Source organism: Dermacentor andersoni, chromosome 9 (assembly GCF_023375885.2).
Source record: "Dermacentor andersoni chromosome 9, qqDerAnde1_hic_scaffold, whole genome shotgun sequence".
NCBI classification, from domain to species: Eukaryota; Metazoa; Arthropoda; class Arachnida; order Ixodida; family Ixodidae; genus Dermacentor; species Dermacentor andersoni.
The window spans coordinates 114,405,355-114,432,769 of NC_092822.1; the positions used below are offsets into that span (position 1 = coordinate 114,405,355).

The 27,415-nt window shown below is 47.6% G+C and overlaps 1 protein-coding gene across 1 annotated transcript; it reads right to left on the reverse strand.

Moving 5' to 3' along the window:
• Positions 1 to 375: 375 nt before the first annotated feature.
• Positions 376 to 26,844, reverse strand: LOC126529556 (uncharacterized). The gene is made up of 2 exons (XM_050177085.3): positions 25,561 to 26,844; positions 376 to 2,250 (listed from the first exon to the last, which is right to left on the reverse strand). The coding sequence occupies exons 1-2, from the start codon at positions 25,849 to 25,851 to the stop codon at positions 448 to 450; spliced, it is 2,094 nt and encodes a 697-aa protein (XP_050033042.1). The 5' UTR covers positions 25,852 to 26,844; the 3' UTR covers positions 376 to 447.
• Positions 26,845 to 27,415: the final 571 nt, after the last annotated feature.

Below are 27,415 nucleotides of genomic sequence, written 5' to 3' on the forward strand. Positions count from 1 at the left end.
GGGAAACGGCCCTTGGACCTTGATGTCAGCATGTCATCGCCACTGACTCAGCGTAGAGATTACCCTGGAAGGACTGTCGTTGATCTCATCCTTTCGCGGAAGCAGCATGCAACGTCGGTGGTGATAGTGTGTTTGCAACATACCGCTTCCCCACTATATTATCATCAAGTAAGGAATGACATCTAATAATTACGTCGCTAAATTCTCTACTGCTATGCGTTTATCACAAACACAGTTCGCATCAGCATCGACTTAACACCTTACCATCTTTCTGATAGCTCGTCCATGCGATGCATGTTGATGTTCTCAATCAATTCTAGAAACGAAGCCTGCGCTGGTGACCACACAGTAGCATTTAAGATCCAACCTCACCCGTTCTTGCTAAAAGCACTCTTTATTCAGTCACAAAAAGCTGAGTCATGCGAAGCATTCGTCCCTTCAGTCTTGTCATTTGCTGCTGGGCACCTCCATGACTCTAAATTTCAACCCTACCTTATCATCCACGATATGCCCCTTTTCCTCCAAGTACGTCGCGATAATGCTTGCCGGGCTCAATATGGGGCCCGTCTCATTCTCCTTTGGTGCCATGTAGTCCTCACTTCTTCCGTCAACGGTCGTGTTCACATTCAGCGTCAGCCTCCTGCTCTTGTCCGACGGGTGCATGAAGGTCAACACCATTTTTTTCTTGATGGGCCACACCAGGGTATTGTCGTGTGCTCCCTTGAGCATAAAAACAGCCAGTCGCACCAGAAGTAAATCCCCTGAACTTTCAATCAGCAATGCGGGAGTGATTTTGTATCCGTAGAACGGGCAAGTATCTCTGGAGCAGCGTGAGTAGGCTACGCCATCGGCCAGTGCTTTGGCTTTCAAAGCAGACCAATTTTCGACGCTCCAGCGAACAGGCTTCGAAATTCTCTGGACACCTTGCAGGTCGCTGTCTATGACGTATGTCAAAGAATTACCCGTCACTCGTCCCCGTTGTGCACTACGATCTTGGGAGTCCTCGAGTGCTTTAGCACGATTGCAAATAGCGTGTCGCGATGTCTCCTCCGCCTCTTCGCACTGCGGATCCCAGCCGTTCGAATACTCATGCTTCGTCATCTGCAACCTGCTAACCGTTTTCGATCTCGAAGTGAGCGCAGGTGAGGCATCTTCGTTGACGTCATCGATGAATTGCTTCAATGTTTCTCCGTTTATTTCACGGTTGCGGTGCATCACGTGCTGGTGTAAGGGCGGCGGAAACGGGGGCAAGCTGCCATTGCAGTCCATTGCGATTTCATTTGACACCCTGCCGGCGCTGGACGCCTCTTTAACTCCTGAACAGCCACGCTTCTCTTCCTCGTCTTCGCCAGGTTCGTCTCCAGGGGATGTTGACCGAACTTGCCTACTTTCTGCCCCATTTGTCAGCAATGTGGTTGTCGGGGTGTTTATAACATCCGTTGCTTCTCTTCCGGCATCCGTGCACCAACGAGGCGGCGCGTAGCCTGGCCTGTAAACGTAGTCCTCGTGCCGACCGTGCACACTCAGGATGCTTTCCCACCGGCAGCAAAGAAAGTGTCCCAACGCCTCCCCGATGGCATACAAATCACCGTCGGTGGTGTCACAACTATCAACATGCGGATTTTCTTCCCCAGTGGTGCTCGCTGAAAGGCCGCGTTGCTCGAGCTGTTTCACCTCTTCCCCATTTCTTTTCGCACTAGCACAGTTCGTGCGCGGGCAGGACTCAGCGGCTATGGAGTGCCTTTCGCGAACAACGTCGTCCGCATGGCCCGAACGGGCAGCACCCTCCTTGTCGCCAACTACAATCACTCGCACGGAGTTGCGGACACTTTTGGAGCTTGCTTTGTTACAGTTATAGGCGACAGGGACGATTTTCTTCTTGCGAAAGCGTCTCCTAAGTGCCTTCGTTATAGGTATCCCATTTCCCACAGGCTGACCAGTGTCATTTTCATACGATGACGGTCCGGTTACGGGGCGGTTCCCATTGAAGTTTGATGAATCGCACGGCATTCTTGTGGAATCACTCGGTGCTTCGTGTTGAGCATCCACGTTGCCTTTCGTCGTACAGTTGAGCGGGTAAGTTTGAAGGCAGCTTGATGCCAAGTGCTGGTCCAACTCTCGTAGCAGTACTGTCTTGCCGCAGAAATTGCAGTCGAGCGCGTGGTACTCGCACTCAATTTGGAAATGCGCCATTGTAGAAAACGCAGGTCCGACGATGTCACAGCCCTTATCAGCGTTCCAGCAGCGTATCTGTGAACCACACGCACAAAAAAAAAGAATGATAATAGTTAGTACAGTAATGTTAAGTTATAACAGAAATATCTAGCAATTACGCTTTAGCTTGTTACATCATTTCCTCGTATTTATATTTTACACTGTTGAGAGCAATAGGCCTGTTATATTCTTAACAAAAGTGTGCCATTGCGTGTAGAAGTCACAACCATACGAAAATGGGAAAATGGACCCATTGTTTTCCTTCCTGCATGACATTTTTATTTCATCCATTTTGTCTCAAGCTGAGGCTTCACGAGAGCAGTTCGCTGCACGGTTGTAACACATTTTTAATAACAGTTTCCTTGAATTCATTACCATCGACGATGAAAACGACGGATATAGGAAGGTTGTTAAGAGTCCGCCCATGAACTTAACCATGTATTTTGTATATAACAGCTAGGTACGCACAAATGTTAGTTAATTAATTCGGGTTTAATGGCGCAAAAGCGACTAAGGCCATGCTGCGCCAGCCACAAGATATTAAGAATTCAAATCTTAAAGGAGCTCAAGCTGCGATACTTCAGAGTTTGTGTAAAAAACCAGTTTCTTCTAAAAAGCTGAACAAGTCAGTGAAGCGCACTAGCGGTTCATCTCCGAGTATTGATGCGGGGTGTAAAGGTATGTGTAAGTTGTAGAGATTCTGTAAAAGCCTTTGTCTCTGTGTTTCAATGTTTCGACATGTCATAATAATGTGCATTATAGTGAGTGGTTCATGGCACTTCTCGCAAGTTGGCTGGTTTTCGCTTTGAAGTAGAAAATTGTGTGTCAGGTGTGTATGCCCGATTCGAAGTCTACATAGGATCACCTCATAGAAGCGTTGCTGGTGACTGCACGACTTCCATTCTGTAAGCAGGGGTTTTATTGCGTGTAACTTGTTATTTGTGCATGAGTCCCATTCTAGTTGCCACTTTGATGTCAGGGCCTTATGAATCGCTCGGATACTGTCTTTGTATGGAAGTGTTGTTTGTGTTATACCTCTGTGCGCTGCCATGAACGCGCATCTATCTGCTGCTTCATTCCCTGGTATCCCGACATGGCTTGGGACCCAGCAGAATCGTAAGGTTCTTCCGTATTCATTATAGGCCAACATGTTTAGGATATCACCAATTAGGGGTTCAGACGCGGAGTTAAGGTTTAGAGATCTGAGTGCGCTTAACGAATCGGTATATATGATAGCATTCATCTGCTTGTCGCTGGTAATTTTTTTTACTGCCGTCCATATTGCAAAAACTTCGGCGGTAAACACTGAAGAAAAATTATTTATCCGAATGCTATTTTGCCAATTTTTTGTTACGATCCCGACACCTACGTATTCTTGTGTTTTGGAGCCATCAGTGTAAAACTCCGTGTAATTTTTATATTTTTCTTGAATGGCTCGGAACTCTTGTATTATGTGTTCTTGTGGAATGTCTTTTTTCTTTAGATGTGTTGGTGTCCAGCCACATAGCTGTGAAAAGTTGTACCAAGGTGGCAACCTTGGTGGACTTTCAGCAACCTGCAGGGCCTCATGAGGAACATGGTAATTCTGACAGTGTCCTTCGTGTCGTAAGATTAGTGGCCGAATCATGTTTGGTTTGTTTGTGTAGTGTATCCGTGATTTGCACTGTGTTACGATGCTGTAGCATATATGTTGTGGTGATGATCGAATTCGTAGTACATAGGAAAGTGTAAGGAGTGCTCTGCGTTGCTGTAAGGACGGCTCATTGCAGTCAACATATAAACTTTGGACAGGCGATGTTCTGTAGGCACCGCTCGCCAGTCGTAGGCCAAGATTGTGAACTGGATCAAGTCGCTTAATGTAGGACTGCCTAGCTGCACCATAAACAACATTCCCGCAGTCGAGAATGCTACGTACAAGAGACCGGTATATACGTAATAGACATGTTCGGTCAGATCCCCAGTGCTTGTGTGATAAAACCTTAATGATATTTAGTGCTTTATTTGCTTTTATTTTTGTTGAGTTAATGTGGGCAAAGAAATTCAATTTCGTGTCAAAAGTTACACCTAAAAATTTGTAGTCTTCTTTGACCGGCAGCGTTGTACCATACAATGTGAGAACTGGAGTGCAGTGTAAACCTCGCTTCTGGGAAAAGAGAACTGTAACAGTTTTGTGTGTTGAAAAACGGAAACCATTATTGTCGGCCCATTGTGTCAGATTATTTATCGTTATTTGTAGTTGTCTTTCGCAGGCGGGTAGATTTGAAGCGCGGCAAGCCACTTGCAAATCGTCGACATATAATGAGTGCATAACAGATGATGGGATAACTTTATTAACAGAGTTCATTTTGACTATGAAAAGTGTCGTGCTCAGTATGCAACCTTGTGGAACGCCATTTTCTTGTGTAAATGTGCGTGAAAGTGTTGTGCCGAGACGTACTTGAAATGTTCTATTTGACATGAAATCACATAGACAATTTAGCATTCTGCCGCGAATTCCCAGGTCAGCCAGGTCTCTTAGGATTCCATATCGCCACGTCGTATCATAGGCCTTTTCTAAATCGAAGAAAACCGTCAGACAATATTGCTTGTGTAGGAAGGTGTCACGTATTTCCTGTTCTAATCGTACGAGATGGTCAATGGTGGAGCAACCCTTTTTGTATCCGCACCGGTGCATATCTGTTAGGCGTCTTGTTTCAAGGATAAATGTGAGTCTTGTGTTTATGATGCTCTCATAGGATTTGGCTAGACAGCTTGTTAATGCAATGGGTCTGTAGCTACTAGGGGATGTTGCGGGCTTACCAGATTTTAGAAAGGGCACTACTATCGCATTTTTCCAATCTGTGGGCATTACCCCAGACTCCCATATCATATTGAATAATTTAAGAAGTGTCCCTACCGATGTTTGAGGTAAGTGTGCCAGTATTGTGTAGTGGACACGGTCAAGACCTGTTGCCGTTTTTTTACCGGCAGAGAGAACTCTGTTCAATTCATGTATTGTGCGGGGGTTATTATGCGTTTCAGCTGAAGCCCCAGTGGTGGGCAGTCTCTGTTTCTCCGCCGACTCTTTATATTTTAAGAATGAATTTGAATAGTTTGCCGAGCTGGATATGTTACGAAAGTGTTCACCTAATAAGTTGGCCTGGTCCTGTATGTTGTTTGTGTGCCTGGACATGTAAGTAGTGGTATTGTGTAAGATGAGTACTGTCCTCTAAATTTCCTCACCTGGTCCCACATTCGTTTTGATGTTACCGTACTATTAATTGAAGAGATGTATTTTTGCCATGAAGATTTTTCAGCATGTCTACGAATGAACCGTGCTTTGGCTTTCGCTTGTTTGAAGGTTAACAGGTTGCTATAGGTGGGGTACCTTCGTAGGATTCCCCAGGCCTTATTTGGTGCTTTTTTAGCGTCGGCGCACTCCTTCGTCCTCCAGGGGTTTAGCTTTTTGTGCACAATACCCGATGACTGGGGTATGGCCTTCTCTGCCGCACAGATTATAACCTGAGTGATTTTTTTATTAAGTTTGTCAATACTTAGCTCTGGCGAAAAGTATCGCGTTCTCCATAAAGAGCGGCCAGTCCGCGAGCTGTAATTTCCATCGACGTGGTCTAGTTACTAGGGTTTTTGGTGATGATAGGAGTTTGATGAGTGCGGGTAAGTGGTCGCTACCATATGACGTGTCGAGAGCTTCCCATTTAAGATCAGTAAAAAGTGAAGGCGAGCAAAAAGCTAAGTCTAAACAACTAAAAGTGCGGGAAGTTGGTGGAAAGTAGGTCGGGGCGCCTGAATTTAAGAGGCAGATGTCATTGGATAAAATAAAATCTTCAACCAACTGTCCTCTTTGGTCAGTTTTGACACTCCCCCAAAGACTACAATGAGCATTAAAATCCCCTACTAAAACAAATGGTTCTGGTAACTGATCAGTTAGATTTTCTATGTGTTTAGTAGTAAAATGTGTGTGGGGTGGAGAGAGAGAGAGAGAGAGAGGAAAGGGGAAAGGCAGGGAGGTTAACCAGAGAAAAAGATCCGGTTGGCTACCCTACGCTGGGGAGAGAGGGGAGGGGGAGATAAAGGGGTAACAAAGTAGAGATAAGGAAAGGAAGGAGAATAGACACACAATCACAATCGGTCACTGTCGCTGAATACTGTCATCGCACAGCACAGTGGCACTTGAAGCACTGTCAACACCTGTTCAGGCTACAGCCGCCTGTCCAATTCTGTCGCCCTCAAAAACCGCAACAGTGCACTCGTCGCCCTCTGCTGCGAAGGCTTATGATGGCGGTATTTTAAAATAAGTTCCTCTGTGAGAAGTCTTTGGTCAAAGCGCGCTATCGCGGTTGCGAGTGATTGTCTCTGTAAATTATATCGAGGACAGTCACAAAGAAGGTGTTGAAAAGTCTCCTCGTCACCACAGTCCTCACACGAGGCGTCGTCGGCCCATCCAATTCGGTAAGCGAAAGACTTGGTGAAAGCCACCCCTAGCCATAGTCGACAAAGCAGGGTAGCTTCGCGACGGCAGAGTCCAGGTGGAATACAAAGTCTTAGAGAGGAGTCAAGATTGTGGAGTCGGTAGTCGTGAAAACTTCCAGCGTTCCACAAGGAGAACGTGATGTCACGGCTGATCAATCGAAGTTTTCAATCGGCATCTGTCCTTGATAACGGTATCGGCTCCTCTTCGTCCCCTTGAAGAGCCGACCGAGCAGCGTTATCAGCGTGTTCGTTCCCTATGACTCCGCAGTGACTTGGAAGCCACTGAAATGTCACGTGGTGTCCTTTATCAGTTAAGGTATGAATGAGTTCTCTAATCTCAAATACCAGTTGTTCGTGTGGTCCGCGCCGCAGGGCCGATAGCAGAGATTGCAGTGCAGCCTTCGAGTCACTGAATATTGACCATCTTCGAGGTTGTTCTTGGCTGACGAGACGAAGTGCAGCGCGAAGGGCTGCAAGTTCGGCGTCGGTGGGTGACATGTCTTGAAACTGATGGTGGTGGCTTTCGCTGGGAAGACCACGGCTCCAGAGAAACACTGGAGAGTTGCCGATCCATCAGTATAAATATGTACGTGTTCGGCGTACCTCTCGTGCAAAAGGAGCAGAGTTAGTTGTTTAAGAGCAGGTGATGACAGCTCAGATTTTTTCCTGATTCCTGGTACGGTGAGGTGTACTGCGGGTCGAGCCAAACACCATGGAGGAATCGATGGCTTAGTTGCGGGGGTGAAGCCTGATGGGAGGCAGGTATAATACTTCGAAATCGTAGTACAAAATGCTGCCTGCGGCCTTTCTGACGGTACTGTTGCCAGGTGGTGGGAACAGGCACGGGCAACGTGCCTAATGTGCACTCTCAACACCTCTACCGCAATGTGTGCTTGTATAGGTTGGTCCCGAGCAATCATAATAGTCGCTGCTGTCGATGTGCATTTTGGCAAACCAAGACAAACCCTGAGAGCCCGAGCTTGAATAGCCTGTAGAGCACGAAGATTTGTCTGGCAGGTGTTGGTCAGTAAGGGCAAACTGTACCTCAAGAAGCCCAGAAAAAGAGCCCTGTACAATTCCAACATTGCATGCACTGACATTCCCCAAGTCTTTCCTCCCAGAAACTTGAAAAGTTGGGAGATTGCTGTCAGACGCTTTTTCAAGTAGGTCACATGCGGGCTCCATGACAGATCTCTATCAATGATTATGCCAAGAAATTTGTGTCTTCTCATAAGAAATTATCTGGCCATTTATTGATATGGCGTAGGGTGTCATTGGTTCGCGAGTGAACGCCAGCAGTGCACATTTATCTGACGAGATTTCAAGACCTTGGTTGCGGAGGTATATAGCTGTTAGAGTAGCAGCTTTTTGAAGTCTTGCACGTATCTGAGGACGTGTCACACCTGAGGTCCATATACATATGTCGTCGGCGTACATTGATATCTTGATCGCTGCCGGCAGATGATCAACGAGACCAATGAGTGTGAGATTGAATAGGGTAGGGCTTAGTACACCGCCTTGAGGAACACCTCGGTACGTGTAGTGTAGTGCCGTTTTGCCATCACCGGTACAGACAAAGAACGATCTCATAAAAAGGTAATGAGAGATCCATTAGAAAACTCGACCACCTAGGCCAACCATCTCAAGAGCATCGAGGATAGCCTCGTGAGATACGTTATCGTATGCCCCCTTGACATCCAAGAACAAAGCTGCAGATAGTCTTTTGCGTGACTTTTGAAGCTGGACGTATGTAGCGAGATCAACAACACTGTCTACTGAAGAGCGATCTCGTCGAAAACCAGCCATGCAATTCGGTAACATGTTGTAGTGCTCCAGGTACCACTCCAAGCGGGCAAGGATCATCTTTTCCATTATCTTTCCCACACAGCTGGCCAGCGCTATTGGGCGGTATGAGGTGGGTTCAAGTGGGGACTTGCCTTGCTTCAGGAGAGGGACCAAGCGGCTTATCTTCCATTATTCGGGAACCATGCCATCCTGCCAAGATAAGTTGTAGAGATGTAACAGTTCTCTCCGTGCGCTATCACTCAGGTTGTTCAAGGCGCGGTAGGATATTCCATCCGGTCCCGCGGATGAAGAACGCCTGCATAGAGCAAGAGCCGCTTCTAGTTCCTCCATTATGAAAGGAAGATCCATGCGGCCGTCACGTGAAACAGGGATGCGACTGGGGGCTGGAAAGCCTGGACCGGTTGCTTGGCCAGCGATCCTTGCACAAAAGTCCTCTGCAACATCAACCTCTAGCCGCCCCTGGAAGAGCGCCAGCGCTTTGAATGGGAAGCGTTGTTCAGGGAGGGAACGCAGACCACGTATGGTTCTCCAGATGTGGGAAAGTGGTTTTCGGGGGTCTAGTGACTGGCAAAATCTTGTCCAACGTCGAGATGCCAATCTATCCATGCGACGTTGAATTTTCTTTTGTAGTCGTCTGGCTGCCCTAAGGTCTTCGATGGATTTTGTACGCCGGTAACGCCGCTCCGCACGACGACGGAGTGCACGAAGTCGCTCCAACTCTATATCCAATTCCGTGCGCTTCGACGAAACCGTGACCGTGCGCGCGGCGTGTAGCATTGCAGACTTGATTGCTTCCTCTAATCCAGACGACAAGCCCTCTCGACAAGCATCCTCCATGGTGGAAGTAAAAGTGGTCCAATCAATTAATCGAATGGTGTTCCGTGGGGTGGGACTGGACATTCCTTTGATGACAAGGTATGTGGGAATATGATCACTCCCGTGTGTCTCGATATCCGAAAACCATTTAACATATCTTGTGAAAGTGCTGGAGACGAAAGCTAGGTCAAGACAGCTGCCATAATTCACGCCTCGTATAAACGTTGGGCTGCCGTCATTCAGGAGTGAAAGGCCGTGCTTACAGGCGAAGTTTGCAAGTCCTTGCCCTCTTGCATTTGTTCTTGCGCTTCCCCATGCTATATGGTGCGCATTAAAATCTCCGATGATGACATATGGGGCAGGGCACACAGACAAGATGTTCGTTAATCGTTTGGGATCAAAAATACTTGAAGGCGATATATAAACGCCTACAAGTGTAAACATGAGTTTGCCCTTTTTAATTGTTAGGCAAACGTATTGATTTTTATCATGAGGCGGAATCGGCTGGCGAACATAGGTCAGTTCTCGATGAATAAAAACGATGACTTTGCTGCATGCATTAGTTGTTGCGGATATAACAGCTTCGTATCCCGATAATCTGACTGGTTTTGATACATTAGGCTCCATATGACAATGACTGGGAACAAATTAGTATATATATACTGACGAAAGTCCGAAAGGCGTGATTTTAGTCCTCTTGCGTTCCACTGTATGATTGACGCTGCCTTGACTTCCTCTCGAAACGATGGGCGATGGCTGGCCATGTCTCTATTCGAGGGACTCAAGCACTGGGCTTAAGGCGTCGAGTACTTTCAGTGCATTTTGAGTAGTCGTAGTTCCAAGGTTCGACGGAATCACTCGAATGGCATCTATGAGGGGACGCAGCATTTAAAGGACTTGACGATCTGCTTTGGGCGTGGCATCAGCGGCAGGAGTAGGCTCCCGAGCGGGCTTGACAATCTGTAGTTTTGTGGGAGATTGCTGGCTCGGAAGCGCAGGCTATTCTTCTTGAGACAAATTCCTTTCAGGCGACTCCCTTGTGCTGTTCAGCCCCTTTTTCGCCTGATTGGAGAACGTGGGTGCTACAATGGAAGCGGCCCCCTCCTTTCGCGGTTCTGCCTTTTTTGAGGAGGTTCGGTGACGCCGACGCCGACGCCGGATCGTTGCAGCAGCCTCCCTGTGTGTCGAATTGTCGCGAACCATTTGCTTGAGAACAGCGACCTCTTTCTTGATGCGAGGGCAGTGCCTAGACGAGGCAGCATGGGAACCATTACAGTTGCCACACTTTAGGACAGTAGCCCGGCACGTCTCCTCCGCGTGAGGTTCAGCACAACGGGGACACAGTATCGAGTTTGGGCAGACACCCTTGACATGTCCCAGCCTAAAGCACTGATGGCATTGAAGAGGCTTTTGTACGAAGGGCCGAACAGGGTGTCGGAAGTGACCGACTTTGACGTGTGTTGGTAAGCAATGTCCTTTGAAGATCAGTTTGACGCAGCGCGATGTTCCAAGGCGGCTCACACGCGTGATGACAACACCCTCACTTGCTGGTTTGACGAGGATAGGCAAGTCCGCGTTGGGAATGGCGACATCGATGTCATAAATGACACCTGCTGTGGATGCGTCATCCATCGGGATATATGAACGCACTTTGATGCGCCCTAGCACCGAGATTTGCTTCAGTTTTTCGAGCGCACTCCCGTTGTTAACATCAATTGCGAGGACATTTTTGCGTGCATTTATACGAATGTCCTTAATTTCATTCGGCACGACCCCTTCCAAGAAAACAGATAGTTCTTGCCTGTTTAGCAGTCGGAGGTTGTTTGAGGGCTCTTCGGGTACGAACACGATGGCGTGAGGCCAGCGTTCAGGCCTTGACTTCAGAGTCGCCGTGCTCGCTTGCGTTGATGGGTTCGCGTTGACAGTCCTCCTTTTGGCCCTCTTTCTGCGGACAGTGATGAAGCTATCATCCGATGAGTCTTCATCCGACATTGAGTATAGCTCAGTGTCCTCGGTGTCGCTGAGCACGCTTCCTCTCTTCCTCGTGAGGGACGGCCTTGATGACCTCTGGCCAGGAGGGCCTCTGGAAGGCTCCGCGTCCATGGCCACAAAACCGGGAGCCAAGGCACCAGGAAATTCCGAAGAATTCGTCGGAAAACAGAGAACACAGATAGAAGCGTTCTAAGAAGAAGAAGTGAGCAAATGGTGATAGTTTTGTAAGATAGAATGGTGACAGCTATGGCCTCTAAAGGTGTATTTAATTGGACATTTCGTGTAGGAGTGCCGCCCTGCACGACTATAGCCACTCCACCTGACAAACGGCTGGAACATTCGCGGTCCTTTCGGACAATGGTGAAGCCTCTAAGGAATTGACTGTGTTTAGGGCCTAAGTTTGTTTCCTGTAGGCAAAATGCGATTGGCGAAAAGTTATTTGTTATGTCTTTAATGTCACCTAAATTGCGAATCAGTCCTCTACAATTCCAGTGCACGATAAAAGCCATAGTGGCAGAATTGAGAATGGTAATTTACATATATGTACTAAGTAACTGTAGGTGACATTTGTTAGTGGGAATGTACTATTGGAAGAACGGTAACCGTTCAGGTTACCGGTCCCTTTGTTCGCGTAGTTATTGTGAGCTTGTCTTTCTTAGTGCGCTCCAGAGAGCGCTGATGTTTTGGCGTCGATGACGCCGGAGTTTTGGTGTCGTCATCCATAACCTTCTCCGAGGCGCTGGATGGTCGAGAAGCAGGCGCTGAGACGCGCGTCTCAGGCCTGGGAGTTCAATTTAGCCTGGGGCCCTGTGGAACCGGGGTCTGCAGGCCCGTCTGTGATGATGATGATGATGGAGCGGCACTGGCTGCTGCCACCAAGGGGACGGATGGAGTTACTACTGGGCCACTGACTGCGGTTCCTGTAGACTCCTGAGACCACTGCGGTGCTGTCCCCTGCCGCACCGCACTGGCGTAGGTTGTTTGAGGTAAGTGTGCTAGTTTCTTTCTTGCTTCATAAAAGGAAATCTTCTCTTTCACTGTAAGTGCAATTACCTCTTTCTCTTTCTTCCAGCAGGGGCAAGATCGTGAATATGCTGGATGATCTCCTTTACAGTTTGTACAGTGTGCAGCAGCATTACAGTTTTCCGACTGATGGTCATTGGCACTACACTTTGCACATGTCGATTTACCTCTGCATGATTGCCATGCATGTCCGAATCTCTGGCACTTGAAACATCGCCTCGGGTTTGGGATATACGGTCTTACGTTGATCTTAAGATAGCCTGCCTCAAGTGTAGTAGGTACAATACTGGTACCAAAGGTAAGTATAACGTGTCTGGTTGGGATTTGTTCGTCATTTCTTCGGAGAGTTATTCTTTGAACTTTGATTACATTTTGTTCTTGGAAACCTTCCAGGAGTTCTTCATCGCTTAGGTTTAAGAAATCTTCTTCTGATATTACACCCCTGCTTGTGTTGAGAGAACGGTGTGCCGAGATTGTGACTTTGATGTTACCGACACTGGTGAGATCAGCGAGCTTTGCGACTTGGTCTTTGGTTTTGAGTTCAAGGAGGAGGTCCCCACTTGACATCTTTGAAGCTTTGTATTGCTTTCCAATTTTTTCTACTAGGCATTTTGTTATTAAGAATGGTGATAGTTTTCTCATTGGCAGGGATCCTTCACTGTGGATCACATGATAGCGTGGGAACGTTTCTGCGTTGGTTTCCAAAGTGAAATCGAAAATTGCTTCGGCGCGCCCTCTTTTGATAGGACGATCTGCAAGGGGGGAGAATGCATTTGCCATGTATTCTTGGAATATTCAGCGGCGATGGGAGCCACCCACCACCGAGCCCAACAAGGGGACGCTACGAGGTTAGGAACATACCTGTATACGTCAGCTATACAACGCCGCTATAACCTATTATATGTACCCAAGGTTGAGTAGATACACACGGTTAACCCTTGCTGCCTGGAAAATGAGAATTAAACTGAAGTGAGTAGAAGACAGGAAAGATTCAAAGTGAGAGAGAAAGACGAAGAGTGGAGAGAGGGACAGGAAGAGGCAACTGCCGATTTCCCCCGGGTGGGTCAGTCCGGGGGTGCCGTCTATGTGAAGCAGAGGCCAAAGAGGTGTGTTGCCTCCGCCGGGGGGCCTTAAAGGTCCAAACACCCAGCATCGGCTCAACCCCCAGGATCCCCCTTCCCCCAGACACGGCTAAGCCGCGCACGGCTACACGCGGGAAGGTCCAACCCTCGTGTGCTCGGGTACGTGGTGTCGCAACACACCAAACGCCTGCAGACGCAGACGCCCCTGCGGGGGTACGCACAAATGGGGCATTTGGTACATGTTAATTTTAAGCAAATCGCAGCAAGTGAAGCAATAAACAAGATAGCGGGCAATTATAAAAGGTTAACTGCAATATTATCTAACTCTAGTAGAGATTAACAAAGCTTCGCAGCAATTCGTGGACAATAACGCCAATATATTGCCAATTTGCGTGTAATAATGAGTTGCTCAAACTGCCTTTTTCACTATTTCGCATGCTCTCTCTTCTCTCATCACGAAATCTATTTAGGCTATTTATCTCCGTCATGTCCATATTGTCTGCTAATTTGTAGTTTTCTTCTAGCTTTTTATTGCGATGACAATTGCATGGATACCTGAGTGGTGGTCGCCCCGTAAGCGCTGCCGTACGGCCCGGTATCGACGATGAAAGCACGGTTCGTAATTGACGGGTTAAAAGGTTTGCACACGCGCGAGGCATACGGACTGCGTATGCCCGCAAACAATGACGACACGAAAAGAGCGCACTCGCGCGCTCCGTTCAGTTGTCTCTGTAGTAGCACTCTGCCTTTTGCTACTGGCGTGACCGTCGCGCGTACCAACACTAGCGCTCTTGCTGCGCAGCTAGGCGAGGGTGCACTCAAACTGCGCGCAAGTCGCGCCACGGTGCATACAGTGTTTCGAGCGAATCGAACAGCGCGCGTTAGGCCGCAAATGCTGACGGTTTTCTTCCTTTCCCGCCTCGTACACCGTTGAGGGGCGATGCCTGAAACGGATGTGGCGGTGCTCCTAATCCCACCAGCACGCTGTCCCTAGCGAGAGCGTGCCGGGTCGCTACACCAGCGTCTGCGAGACTCCTAATAGGCGCCGAGGGGCTGTCTCTGCTGCGCGGAGAAAGTTGCCTCGCGGGCTGTGTCAAGCCAACGTGTCGCTCCCACGTGTTCTAATTCAAGGCAATCCTGGAATTCCTGGAGGACACCTCGCTAACCAGCAGACTGCAGCCCCCGTATTCTAGAACGCCCATCTGCTCAACACGTCACCTCGACTCAATAACCTAGACGGAAATGCCACCCCTCCATAGAAGTGGTCACCATTCCACTGACATTCCACGACAATTTATTTATTTAAACATACCTTACAGGCCCCTAGAGGCATTGTGTAAGGGGGAGAGTGCACTCGAAGGTTATAGAATAATTAGAATACATATGTGAATACATATACAAAAAATACAATGTAAGAAATGCGCTAACATGCAGTAATGTAGTGTTAAAAACTGTGCAAAAGACAAACCGAATGCTTTAGAACGCGAGAGGTCAGTGAACAAGAAATTTTCGCGTCTCCTCCAGTCCAGGGAGGGCGCCGTGCTCACTTCGGTGGTGTGGAGGAAGAGCTTAGAGTCGAGGATAGTTTGAGAATACGGAGTTAGCGTTCGGGCTTGCGCCCACTGCAATTCCTGCCATGGTACGCCATCTTCTCCCTCTAAAACTCTCCGTATTCTTCCATCCTCTTGCTTCCCACTTCCCCTTCCCCACAGACACTAAGCCGTGCTCCCATTAGAGCTGCAAAAATACCTCTCTCCTTCACCTCAATCACCGTCTCCTTTCCCAACACCGCCTGAGGTGTTTCCGAGGAACGCTAAGCTTTACCTTCGTTGGTCGCAGAACTTATATGGGAAAGCTTGGCTTGCCACCGAATCTAACCGCGACATCGCGCAGTGTCGTTTGGGAGGTGGGGTGGGGGGCACTTGATCATTGTCGAAAAACACTAACCTGCAAGCGTATTCCAGTGACTTGCGCAAAGTTTCCGACTGCAGTGCTGGAGACGGGTGCAAGAGAAGCGGTGCATTGGTGTGAACACCACTAACCGCACAACTCGTTGACATGTTGGAAGTACGCTAAATGCCGAGATTCCAGCCCAATTAGTGAGCGAGTGGGTTGTGTGCGCATTGTACCATGAAGGAAGGAACACTCCGGTAAAGCAGTAATTAAAACAAGAACTACCCGACTGATTCGAATTCATAGTCACAAGAAAATTATATTCACGCATTTACCAGTACTGCAACGCGAAGGTATATCGCTTCAAGACTACGAAAGATCAAAACTTAAAACTTAAATTGGACGTTGTGATATTAACATGAGAGTGTGACGTGCAACAACTCTTTTCTGTGGCACAAAACACGTGCCAGAAAATAACTACTGCACAGCAATATACAACAGTCCGAAGGCTTATAGTCCTTTAATGAAGGAATGACAGCTCGCGCCACCTAGACTGTCCAGCGGTGATTACACTGGCCATTCATTTAGCCTGCACTGCACACAAAATACAATGTGGAAGATTTGTTATCAAGGTAACCGCAAGTGCCAACAAAGCACGCAGAAATTGACAGCAAAAATAGTGAATGGCACGTAGGCGCTAGAAGAGCTTCTCGAACCGGAATAGGCTGCAGAAGGCGCCGTATACCCCACAATCTTTTGCGACAATCCTTCTTGCAGCCCACCTACTGTTCAATTATATTCAGCAACCAAAAAAAAATAATGAGAAAACTGCAGCGCCAGATAATATGACTCATACTTAAAAAGAAAATGTTGCCGCATCCAGTGCACAGAACATGTCATGTTGGAACATGGTTCGAGTACAAACCTTGGAACACTTGTAGACGCATCCTAATGCATGACTCCCAACTCTCAATTTTTTCGGGAGATTCCCGTACTGTAATCAATCTTCCCGATTGCATGGGGGCGGCCATAACTCTAAAGAACTGTTAACAGCACCGCTAAAAATTTCTCGGTGCATTCGTCCTTTGGAGGCAATTGGCGACTTCAATGCCATTAGCAATCGAACTTATGATTGGTAGGTAATTGTTGATGTTATGTTTTATATGGTTATTATGCAAATCGACATATACCTGTTGACACATACCGAGTGACGCAAGTTGGCATCAAAGAAGTTTATCGAAGAGCAGCGCATATACACACTGGCAAATGCTCTGTGTCCCAAGTCGGCAGGAAGGAATTCACCGAATGTCCCCACATACCCACAGTTATATAACCAGTGACCCAAGTTGGGCCGACGGTCGATAATGAACCGAGTTCCCTCAGCGCAGTAGACCGATGCTCTACCCGTTTTATTATGGGCCAACTGCCAGGTCATCCAAATCGACGGGAAAATGTTCCCAGAGAATGCTAACAGCTTATTAAGAACGGCGTCATGCAGCACAGCCCCAACATAATTGCCATTGTGCGCTAGGTGGCTACCCGAACATATATAAATCAAACCCATTTGTGTTGTAGGCAGTGAAGGCCCAGCTCAGTTCGCTTCGTATTTAGACATGCGTGGAGGACTGCACGTTCGGCGAAGGTCTGATAAGCGTTGCATACGGACCGGTTCACTTTCGTTAGCTTCACCGCAATGCAGCTGTATTTTACGGCCACTGCCGCTAACACAGTGCGCGTTCCTTAATGAGACACACGCGCACGCGCCGTCTACGGTCACAGTAGGAGCGGCCAGACGCCGAGAATCGGCCAGCTATTTAAAGCCATTCCTGAAAAAAAAAAAAGCCAATGTTCGTTTTGCTTTTGCTGTCGTCGTCGTCGTCTGTGGGTTGAGTCGCTGCATTGCTTCAATGGTAATCGCATTAACGTCGACATTGATCGCGAGATTGGTTCTGTCGAAATGCGACTGCTACGGCTGGGATCGTACCCGAGACCTCGAGCTTAGCTGTGCAACGTCATAGCCACGGAGTTACCGCGACGAGTATCATAGCTGGACGCTAATCGTGATTGCTGTGGCTTATTGTTGCGCGACGACGCTTGTTCCGAAAGCCCTGCGATCCAATGTTGGCGTTGAATTGGTGCTGGTGTTTTCAGCAAGCTAATCTATAGGCGCTGTGTATGCAGTACCAACGAATAACACGGTCATTTTTTACATTTTCTTCCGAGCTATGACGTAGCTCGTACTCTTCTGGCTGTAGGATACATCTATGATTTCGCGGTCAAATATTCCAGCTCTTCTGTCTTGCTGTAAGTGTAAATCATTTGCGCAGAAATTGATGGGAATACGTTGCTAATTATTATTATTGAAGGTAGCGCTCTACGTACGGACGAGTTACAGTATACAAAAATAATTTTAGGAACGACGAAAAAGAATAGATCTTGAATGAACACGAATTATTTGTTCCTATGATGCCTCATTTTGGAAAATATAAGTTACCCTCCGGGCCTATTGATGGCATGTAGTGCTATTTTAAAGCAACTTTTGATCGCTCTAAACCAGTACTTTCATTTTTTTGTTTTTCTCAAGACGTATAAACTTGCGGTAAACGCTTCACCATTGCCGTAGAACATGCGATATCGCCAAAATTACGGCAAAGCTGACGACGTCCGGATTAAAGTTACAGCGAACTAGGAGCGCTGTGTCTGTATCTGTTTCTTTCTACGTCCTCGTTAGTCGCGCTTATACACTCTACCATGAACTAGGTAATCCAAGCAGGGAGAATAGATGTTTGTTTTTCTAGCGATCTGTGGAGCGCGACGACCGCTAACGAACTTTTCTTCATCAATAGACGTGCTACCGACCACCGGAGCAAAAATTGGCACAGGCGATACGATTCGTAGATGTACGGAACTTATAGAAGTCGACCTCACAGTGGCGAAGGTCTGCTAGGTAACGTGAAAATTGTCAGTCTTGGGTGACTGGCTAGCTCTCATCTTTAAAAAAAATAGCAGTGAGCACGTGCTGGTGGGCGAGTTGATTATGCATAATTACAACGAAGGCGCCAAATAAAGCACGAGACAACCACGTAGCCTACGTGGTTGTCTCGTGTCTCCTTCCTACGTCCGTTGTTTCATTTGGCGCCTTCGCTGTATCTTCAAAAATAGGTCGATCTCGGCGCATGTGGCAAATAGTGTTGTTTGATGCTTAAGCTTTCTTTGATGCTTAAGCGAATGTTACCGCAAGTATTACGGAAACGAAATGTTAAAGAAGCAAATGTTCATGGAAAATGGTGCAAATGCAATGCAATCCAATGAAATGCTTATGCGAAAAGCGAACGTGATTACGCAAATGCTTCAATGTAGGTACGGCATTCGGTTGAAAGCGACGCGGATGGGGAAGGATTACCAGATTTGTGCGAATTCGCAGAACAACACCCCAATTTCCAGCGAAGCCACGTCTATCGAAGAGTTGTATTAGAAATTTCAGGATAGCCTGAAATTTAATCGCAGGCTCTGAAACTTTGCTCACAACAGGCTCGACGAGCCTGTTTTTGCAACATTGACCGCAGACAGAGCTTTCGAGCATTTGTGCGAGAAATTTGTAGAAAAGGTCGTACTTCACTCCCACACTTGATTTCCCAAGCACATCGGCCAAAATGTCCGCCTTTCGCCTCCTTAGCTCATCTAAGAAAGTTTCAGGAGATTGCTATTTCTCATGCCCCGCATTTCCTCTAAATATCACCTCGGCTAACTATCCGGTTCACCCGAGAGGCACCGAAAACGCACATATAACGTTTTCCAGTGCTGCTTGGCGCATTAACAGCTTCACAGTAGTAAACTTATGAGGTGCAACAACGCACGTGTATGTCTGCCTTTTGTCATGCTCCCTGTACCGTCACACACAAGACGGTTTCCTTGCGTTACGGCTTCTCCTGTGGCCGTCTTCACTTCTCGCATATGTTTCGGCAATCGCCCCAACAAACGCAAACTCACGACCGTATTGCGGCACTATCAAAGTAACCTTAGCGTCGCATAGACCTAAGACTAACGGGTTGCAGCCTAGTGGTTGGTTGCTTGCGATTAATGGACTTGTGTCTTCTCCACTAGACAGCAGTAGCATGCACCGGCAAAATGATGGCATAGGGAACAAATACCAGTCACCGTTAGAACGCTTGTGCAGCTGGCCATCGAAACAAGAGGCTGTCAACGCGGGAAAAAGCAGCCTTCAAGGTATGTAGCATCACTGCTGGGCGCGACAGTGTGACGCCGATGATTGACAGTCATCGTCCATAGTATCTGCCCTCTCAGTACAAGGCAAAAATTGTATCCGCCATCAAAAAACCGCAAAAGACGTACAGAGCTTCTTCTCGATTAAATTGCGGTTTCCATGGTGCATCACCTTTTTTTTAGCACACTTATTTTTGCAAACGAACCTCGGCGAACCTTATCGAAAAACGTTACGCTTATGTCACCTTTCGTAGCTCATAAGGCTTTATTCACTTTAGTGCTCTTAGGGAACGTGAAGGTAAGAGTGCATGATAAACTCTGGCGAGACGCTGTTTCACAAAATATCACGACAAAGAAACAACTAATCGCTTAGTTGTCACGGAGCAAATTATCGGAGCCTGCACCAAGGCAATAAGAACACAGTTGGATCAAAATGCAAGCACTGAGTTGCCGCTCAGTTACGTCGCATTGTGCCTGACCCGGTAGAGGTACGACGACTGTTAGCGACGGCGAAGTGATTCAAAATAGGAAATAATTGTGATGAAGGGCCTCCTCATTATATTCGCAACACTATAGGGATGGGTATACAGCAGCCAATAAAAAATTTATATAATCGCGCACCTTCCGAATCGTGATTCGATTTCTCGCAGGAAAACACTGATTTCGCGAAAGCGAAGTCCTTGGTTCGAGCCGTGTGTACGTTAACAGATGTACGTATGCATGTGTGTGCGTGCGTGTGTGCGCGCATGCGCATGATGTATGTATGTGTTTATGTATGTATGTATGTATGTATGTATGTATGTATGTATGTATGTATGTATGTATGTATGTATGTATGTACGTACGTACGTATGTATGTATGTATGTACATGTGTGATCACGATCGTAAAAAGCCAACAGGCAATAAAGCCAAGGCTTCATTGCGTGTTGGCTTTATTGATCCTTTGTTTGTTCAAAGCAGTTTGTTCTAGAGAAACCAGACGGCGCTTACGGCGGTGCCACACGTGGGCCACACATGGCCTCAGCGACAGCGCACGAACGCGAAACCACTACCACTTCCGCCTTGCTTCTGTGCGATTTACTGTCGGAAATGCAACGGTTTTCGCTAACGCACTGTGCTCCAATTGTGCCCGATTGAATCATGTGGATTGAAGACGTGTTCAGTAGTTGGCTGCAAAAAAATAGTGACTGGCATTTTAAGGAATGGAACGAATCTGTGCAGCCAAGTTCGCGGACCATTGCTGCAACTGTCCGTACGTGTTACCGGCACTGCGATATGTACGGCTTTCTTCGAGGATACAGAAATTTGCTCAACCACCAGCGTTGTATCGCTAACCTTCAAAGAAAGTGCTTCAGCCCCGGAACGTCGGCAAGAGTGACCACCGCTTGTTAAACAATGGCAAAAGGAGTAGCGCCGCTTCCCGTCATACTAAGTTTTGCGCAGAGTATCGACACACATCTATAGGAACTTGCGCGGAAACTTAATTACTCCCACTATATCGCCAATGTGTCAATGAGTGAATGGGCACACACTTGAATATATTCGCATCATATACGCACAATAAATGACGGACCACACCGATAGCGTACGAATCGTCGTAGCTAAATGTTTAGTGACGATCCACAAGAGCAAGCGAGTTACTAGCGATAGTACATGTTTGCTACAAAGTATTACAATGTACAAAACGGCTATATTTCAAACCTTGCGCACAACAAGAACAAATCTATCGGAACTGAGTGCACCCGCGAGCGATTAGACAGAAATAATCAGATTGTGACCGCCACAAGGAAATCGGAGTCAGAAACGTGACAAGCCGCTGATTCAACATATTTGCCAAATGAAGAACGAAGACAAAAACACACTAATCCTGTTTCGATTCATGAGCCGAAAATATGGATAGCTTGTAATGCATATTTAGGCTGGTTTTTAAAGCAAGTACCATATAGGCTGCTCGCACCGCTTGGACGTAGCTAATTGAGCTTCTGAAGTAAGCGCTTTTGTATGTTCGCTGCCGCTGCCGCCAAAGCTTGTGTCATCCGCCCAGTCACCGTCTACGATATCTCCCGAAACAGTTTGCTAAACCGCACCGGCGTCACGCACTCTCTGTAATTGCGGAGGCAACGGAGGCGGTTAAGGCTAGCAACGGACGCGTCACCTCGTGATCACACATAGCAGCGCCCACTGGATCGAAGTGAAAAGGGTAAATATGGTCGTGCTTAACGAAAACGATCCCCTCTGTTTCCCTTGTTCATATATATGGGATGATAATCTTTGTGTTTTCGGGTTTTTTTTTTTTTTTTTTTACATCAGCTCGGACATAGCCCAATTCTTCGTCTTCTTGAGTTCGATTATTCAAAGAGGCGGATATACTAGCACCAGAAATTGAAACAGATATCCATATAGCCAACATAAATGCTCTAATCAACTCCTTAATTAATTTACGGTACATATAGCAATTTACAAATTGTAGCTGCTGAGTTTGCAAGACTTCACTCAGCTGGGCGCGAAGCGATCACAAATGCGTGTGCCATACAAGGTGACCTGAGCAGTGTCAGTGACCACGCCACCGCTTGTCATTAACTTCGTTATTCCGTCATGCCAGTGAAGGAGACGAGAAGAGTATTCACCTTACATCACAGACGCAGATTCTCACCGTTCAATAGTGCGCGAAAATGGCACGACGAAGGCATCAGTGCACTATGATGTCATGCGTGCATTGCTTTGCTTTTTTAGTGGACCATCCTTTTGAGCTGGCTATCACTGTTATCCATTTGTCGCTCAGAGCAAAACGCCCCTGCCGCACTGTCACGTTTCTTGCTTGCGCAGCTCCTCGGCGTGCTAATACTCAAAGATGGCTGCCACCAGGGCGCCACTGCAAACTATTTCATTATGCTTCAATGGCGTATAACGCGAAGCAGTGACAGGAATGCAGGAGCATACAGTGACAAGCGCTCGTTCCTGTTTTTGCGCCTCACTCTTACTGCCTTTACCCTTTATGCTCAACCAAAATTTTGGATCTTGGAACTGGCCTACGCGAACATCAGCGCATGCCGATATTAAGGCAGTGCCGCGTTATCTAAAAAACAAGGGACTGAAAAATTGTGAGCACACTGTGTGACGTATAGGATGGGACGGTGACACCGTGTAACATTAGGAAAGCCTTCACAGGCTGCGTGACAGCGCCCACAGAAACAATTCTGTATGGTATGTATGTGTGTGCGGGTTTTTACAGCGACGCTGCATACCTCTACCGTTCAAGGAAATTTTTGTGTCGTGGTAAGCATAAAAAAGTCCCCATACGAGGGTCGATCCCAGAGATAGTGCAATGTCGGAACGACCCGCGGCGGAGGTGCAGTTCGTCATTAACGGCCCACCTACAGTTTCGCTGGTCATTCTTCTTCACCGAGTAGAAGGGCACTGAGATTTCTTTTGCATACATTTTCTCTCACCTTTCACATCCCTTTGCCCCTCTCCCGGTGCAGAGCAGCCAACCATAGATAATCTCTGGTTAACTTCCCTGTATTTCCTTTGCCTTTCTGTCGTTCTGTTAGAGCTTGAAGGTTACGTGCCTGCGTACGTTTTCTTACAGCAGAGTAAATAGCCGCTGTTGTTAAAGTACTAATTGTAATTCACGCATCGTACGTTAGTTAACAAGTATCTGTTCAATTGTTATATGACGTTTGCGCTTCCTGAAGAGAAAGGGTTCTTGAGAATAAATTTCCGACGCTGTAAATAATGTAATTATCACAAAGGCATTCTACGGCATTTCATGCAATGCAAATACAGTGGTGCCCAGAAGTGATCAGACTCTACTTGGTACCTGACTCACGTGATATTGACATCAATCAGGAAGCCGGCATGACCTTCTGAGAACGTCACAATGTTTTCGCAACATTGCAACCTTTCATTTTTGTTAGGGCACACACTGCACTGTGGCTGACAGAAAACAAAAGCTTTGTGAGCAAATGTGTGACATCGGCACCACATCTTGCCATCCTTACGAAAGCAAGGAAAAGTTCGTATTTCAAAGCTTCTATTTTGTGAGAAATAATCTTCAGACATAACGTCTCCAGAGATAATCACGGATAGCCAACCTGGCGGATGGTGGTGTCCTTGCAAGCAGCCCCTCCTTCACCCGCCATTCCGTGTGCATCGCTTCGGCTTTCGTACAACAGTGTAGTAACGTAAGCAGACACGCTGCACATCGGAACACGCAATATTGGCACATAATGCGAGTACGCATTCAGGAACAATCCTTGACGATAGATGGTCATTTGTTATGGCATACACTTTAAAGCGGAATCGCGACAAATAGTCACCTAACCTGTTTGTGAAAATTATGTTTAACTATATTGCAGTATAGCATTTCGCTAATTTTTTTTTCATGTTGCAAAGTAATCTCTACCTTTAACAACCCCGGTTACATCTTTCCCGCACTTTTTAACACTGATACTCTAAGCATAAATGGCTTATCTCCACCGCTGACTAGTTAATGATTACGTGCGCTTTGAATCCCATCACTTCTGGAAGATGGACGTTGCCTACGGCTCTTGCTGGCTGAATATCCGACCATTTCATTACGACGTGCTAAGTAATCTCTAGACTTTTGCCGCACCGGACACACGCCTCCCCCCATAGCAAATATTTGTTCTTGTACTAGAGCCGTCAGCTCGGTCTCACATAGTAAAGCACTGCCCTTTTTGTTATCGTACAAGTTATACTTCCAGATTTCTTGCTCGTGCAAGAAATCACGTGAAGACGCTGCAACAAGGCCAAGGATATTCAGGGGCGTCGGTGCGGGATTGTTCAAAACATTCTGTAGCACAAAAAAAGCAGAAGCGAATTTTGAAATATTTGTTGCTGCGAGGTTTCGATATATGTGACGGTACAGAAAGGAGGCGCCGCTGATAAGAAGTACAAAATGTGTCTTTCTGAAGGGAAGGGGCAGCAGCTGACTTTTGCATTAGAGAGTGCCTCATGAGTATGCTCGCCGGTTTCACCGCTTCTCTTCGTTGCCAGATGCCGACATGCTGCATGTTCGGTCGTCTCACGCGATATTAACAACTTGATATGATAATTACCTGTGTCGCATGAAAGAAATTTTTTTTTTCTTATTGCAATTATCAGGTGTAAACATCACCGGTTCCCAAAGTGACATTTCAACTACAAGGGCGGTAACGCCCGCGCGTTTTATTTGACGGAGGCACAGCAAATGCATAAGGCCCAAATTCAAGGGGCGAGAACTGGAACATATGAAGGGAGCTGAAATCGAGCCACGCGGAGCATGACTTCAATAGAAACCGCGTGAACAGCAACTTCGAATTTGAGGCATTTGGGATCACGCGCACAATTGCACACCAGTGGTCACTTTAGAAGTAAGCGCTTTGTCTGCAGACGTGACATTGCGTATGCGCATCCGTTGCGCAGTTGTGCCTGCTATGAGCAATGCTAGTCACTTGCATTGCCAGAGGTCACAAAACTGCAGCTTCGCACGCGCTCTTAGATCCCGCAAAACTTTACCGCCCAACGTCGCTACATAAAACGCATGACAAAGTCGATAGCAATAGTTCACGGACCACGCGAACTGAACTACCTTTCCGCGCCGCCTAGCACAAAGACAGCCGCCGTCGAAAGCTGCCTTAGGATGGAACTGTTTTTCGCCACCGCGTCAATTTTCTTGTACCGCATGTCATCTTTCCATGCAATGGTTCTCACGCAATGCGCGCAGCCGAGTGGCAAGCAATGGTCTCAACCCAGTGGCCCACATCTGGTATCAGTGCAATATTGACACTAGTCTGAAGACAGACGCGCGTCGCCATGGGCCTCGAAGTGCGCGTCGCTTAAAAAAAACAGAAACTACAGAAGTTTCACGTCAAACAAAAAAAAATCTTATTGGCATGCGCGTGCTTCAGTGGTCCGTACACTTTGGCACTCGTCTGTAATACGCGGATCTCACGCGTAGCTGTCGCGACAGCAGCCATCCGTGAAAGGTCACACCTGGCAACATCAACGCTTCGTTTGCATCGCCTGCGCACTTACACTGAGCTCAGCGAGGTGGTCGTCGGGAAAGGAGGCCCAGTAGACGTGACGGCCGGCGAACGACGATCTGTCCAGCACGCAAGTGCGACCGCATCGGTCGAATTTGTTGTAGCAGCGACTGCAGGCAGTGTGAGAACAGGGAAGCAGCGCCGTCCACTTGCTGACGAGCCCGCAGTAGCTACACACTCTCTCGGGCGACAGGGGCTCCAAGAAAGACGTGGGCCGCCAGTCGAAGGCGCCGCCGAAGCCGAACAGCGTGCGCGTCGTCAGCCACGTAGAGTCGTCGGCCATCTCGCTCTAGGCTCGTCGAGGAAGAATGGAGGCGCAGGCACTGTTTCAACGATCGCTTCTAGCCGTACTGGCCACGCAACACTGCAGCGATCACTGGAAATTGTCCTCGGGGTCGTGCCCTTCTTCAAGCGAGTCTATCCGTTTACTGCGAACAGGAGAAACGGCAGTGCTGCGCAGGTTCGAACGACGCGTCGTCGTAAAGGACTTGCGGCAGAGGAATTCGCGTTTGTGTGACACCCCCGTCTCGCTCATTCATCGCGACGGCGCACTACCGCTGCTTGGAGGCTGCGAGCTGCGCAATCAAAGCGTGGCGTGTACCGCAGTGTGGCAGCCCTGTGATAAGACAAAAGTCGCGATTGCGTTGAAGGCACCTTCGCTCTCGTTGACTCGTCACAAAGGCGAGACGACAATCCTTCGCGTAAAAAAAACGTATATTAATCGCTTACTTTCTTCCCGGAAAACATCCCTCCGTGTCAAAACCTGTGCGTGCGTCGACACGACAGTTGCGGCACCCCCACCATCATGATGACCGTAACAAACGAAACGAAAACCAAAACTGCAACGAAGATTGAGCTTATCACGGGCTACCTGTCAATAAGAAAATGAAAAGGGGAAGTGGCATGCTGAAGAGCATTCACTGGAAGAAGCAAGTTATCAAGAAAGAAAAAAGAAGCTGGCTCGAGGTGCTGTGTGCGGAAAACGGAAACCAAGGAGTTTCCATCTCATTGACTATAAGATAACCGAAAGCACTACTAATGTCTACTGATCAAGCCGGCGCCCATGGAGCGAGATTATATTGAGAGCCGACCCACGCATCTGGCAATGCCTTCATTTCAGGGCCTAAATAGAGCACGTGCGTGCTTCAGCCAGCTTAGGGTCGCCAACTCTCCAGCGAATGAAGCCGGGCAGGCAATGGGGGAGCGAAGGCGTGATATTGTCGACAACCGAATCTGTCAGTGCCGTGACCTGCCAGTCTCTACGTGCCTCGAAGTTGAACGATTTTTTTTTGTCTTACCATGTCGCTATTTACCACATGCAGATAATGTGCAGAAGTTGACTGGCTAACATTGTTACCGATACAAGTTGATGTACAGCGAAGGGTAAGGACCTGCAATACAACTAGAACCACGACAAAAACAAAAACACAGTGCCCTTACACTCTGTGAAGAAGCATGACCAGCGGAGTTGTATATGTGGGCCCCTTAATGGTGAACTGCACCTCCACCGCGGGTCAGCCCGGCATTGCATTATCTGCAGCATTGGCCCACGTATGGGTAGTGCCCAACGCCTGCTACACCTAGGCTGGGGGTCGGCCCGGTATTGTGATATATTTGGGATCGGCCCACGTATTGGAAGTGCTTAACGTTGCGTCAACTCCGCCGCAGGTCGGCTCGGCATTGCACTTTCTTCGGGATTTTTTCTACACGCGGCCATGACAGTGGGGAAAGTAGCCGTTAACAGCTTCGCCCTAAAAATATGCTGATGTGTGTGACAACGCGACAGGGCACAAAAGAAAAGAATATGCAACAAAGCTAGCTGTCCTGTATTATTGCATGGCATTGCT

Bases quoted from the DNA above. Each gene is read 5' to 3' on its own strand.
- LOC126529556 (XM_050177085.3), bottom strand. From the start codon at position 25,851: ATGGCCGACGACTCTACGTGGCTGACGACGCGCACGCTGTTCGGCTTC. The intron at 2,251-25,560 runs GTAAGTGCGCAG...TGTGGTTCACAG, and splicing joins ACCACCTCGCTGAGCTCAGT to ATACGCTGCTGGAACGCTGA.